Below are 1,491 nucleotides of genomic sequence, written 5' to 3' on the forward strand. Positions count from 1 at the left end.
GCAATGCTGATAACTGTGCATGGAAATGAATATCATATTGTCCCTCCTCGACAAATGACATGGACAACGCTGGTGTATTCTCCTTAGCTCCCTATAAAGATAAAACATCAGAATGACCAAACTGTCTAACATGTAAGATAAAAATGGAACAAGAGTTCCACATCAAGCATTTAACACTTATACGGGGCAAAGTGTAAGGTTTTGCAGTTGAAATCTATCATAAAGCTCCAATCTTTAAAACTAGCCATGCAGTTCAAAATTTACATGCACCATTAGCAACAGAATCGTGTTCCATTGAGTAAAAGGATCCATTTTTTTACCTGGGCAAATAGTTTCAATGGATGGTGATTGTCCACAAGAGGGTGATCATGAGAACATGAGAGACTAGGGTTTCCGAAAACCACAAGAGGGCAAGCCATGTCCCAACCACCACAGTCACAGCAGCCACCTGACCTCCATCTCTTAAGCAAAGGTGAAGGGCCAAAGCTTTCAGAAGTTGGTATGCCATGGTTTCCCCTCGGGATTACGACCTTTAACTTTTCTGGATTTCTGCTTCCGTAAGAGTATTTCTTGCCTTCATCGATAGGAGAAAGACTTAGAAGATTCCTCTTATCCATGACCCTTTGGTCGCCTCTTCTATACTTTAAGCTTTCCCTCTTCTCAATCTGGTCTTGAATGATTATAGCCGCGATTTCAAGGTCAGGATGCAAATCTGCAGCTGGCAACGGGTTTGGTACATTTGAAGCATCAAGATCGCAACTTTCAGATGCACACTTGGCCTGAGGTCTCAGCTTCGATACATCAGAACCGTCATCCGGTTCAATATTTCCTGAATTCAAGTCTGGTTTAGCAGAATTTTTCCGAACTTTATCATGTGGTCGGGATGGATCTGCATGTGCAGAAACACTTTTTCTCTCACGCGCACTATCGTACAAAACAAACTCGGTTACCATCAGTTTGTCTGGATCTTGACCCTTTTTTCTTAGTTCGGTACACATGTAACAGGAAACTTGCATCTGACCAATGATAGAGGATTCTCGGTAGCCGTCATTCAAACCCCATGCACTTGCATTGCTTTTCTTTCTTCTTCCGACAGAGGAAAATGTATATGTCCAGTTGGAACCATTGTTAGATTTCCATGTTTTTCCCACATAAACATCCCCAGGAGAATCCAAGACGAACCAAAAAACTGGCAGCCCATCTTTGTTTTCCAGATTAAGACGACCTCGTAGATGAACTGGGGAAGACTTGAGGGCCAGTGTATGGTCCTTACTCATGACTGTAGGATGGGTATTCCCTTTTTTATGATTATCTGAGTTGCCACTGAACAATGCTTTGCAATGATCACTGTCCTTCATCATTTTTTCCGTACATTCTGCTTTGAACTGGCCCGATTCTCCAATGTGTCCAAGGGGATTTCTCAGAGACTTCGATTTGACAAATGGATCAAACATTTTCCTAATATTACCAAACTGTGTCTTTGAGCTTTCC

At 42.1% G+C, this 1,491-nt stretch overlaps 1 protein-coding gene across 1 annotated transcript; it reads right to left on the reverse strand.

Moving 5' to 3' along the window:
- Nucleotides 1-4: 4 nt before the first annotated feature.
- On the reverse strand, nt 5-1,485 carry LOC104811333 (the record flags this gene model as incomplete). Its single annotated transcript, XM_010537991.2, has 2 exons — nt 321-1,485; nt 5-91 (listed from the first exon to the last, which is right to left on the reverse strand). Coding segments are annotated over exons 1-2 (1,221 nt in total), but the record flags the coding sequence as incomplete, so codon positions are not given.
- Nucleotides 1,486-1,491: the final 6 nt, after the last annotated feature.

This window comes from Tarenaya hassleriana, unplaced genomic scaffold (assembly GCF_000463585.1).
Source record: "Tarenaya hassleriana unplaced genomic scaffold, ASM46358v1 Cleome1915, whole genome shotgun sequence".
Lineage (NCBI taxonomy): Eukaryota > Viridiplantae > Streptophyta > Magnoliopsida > Brassicales > Cleomaceae > Tarenaya > Tarenaya hassleriana.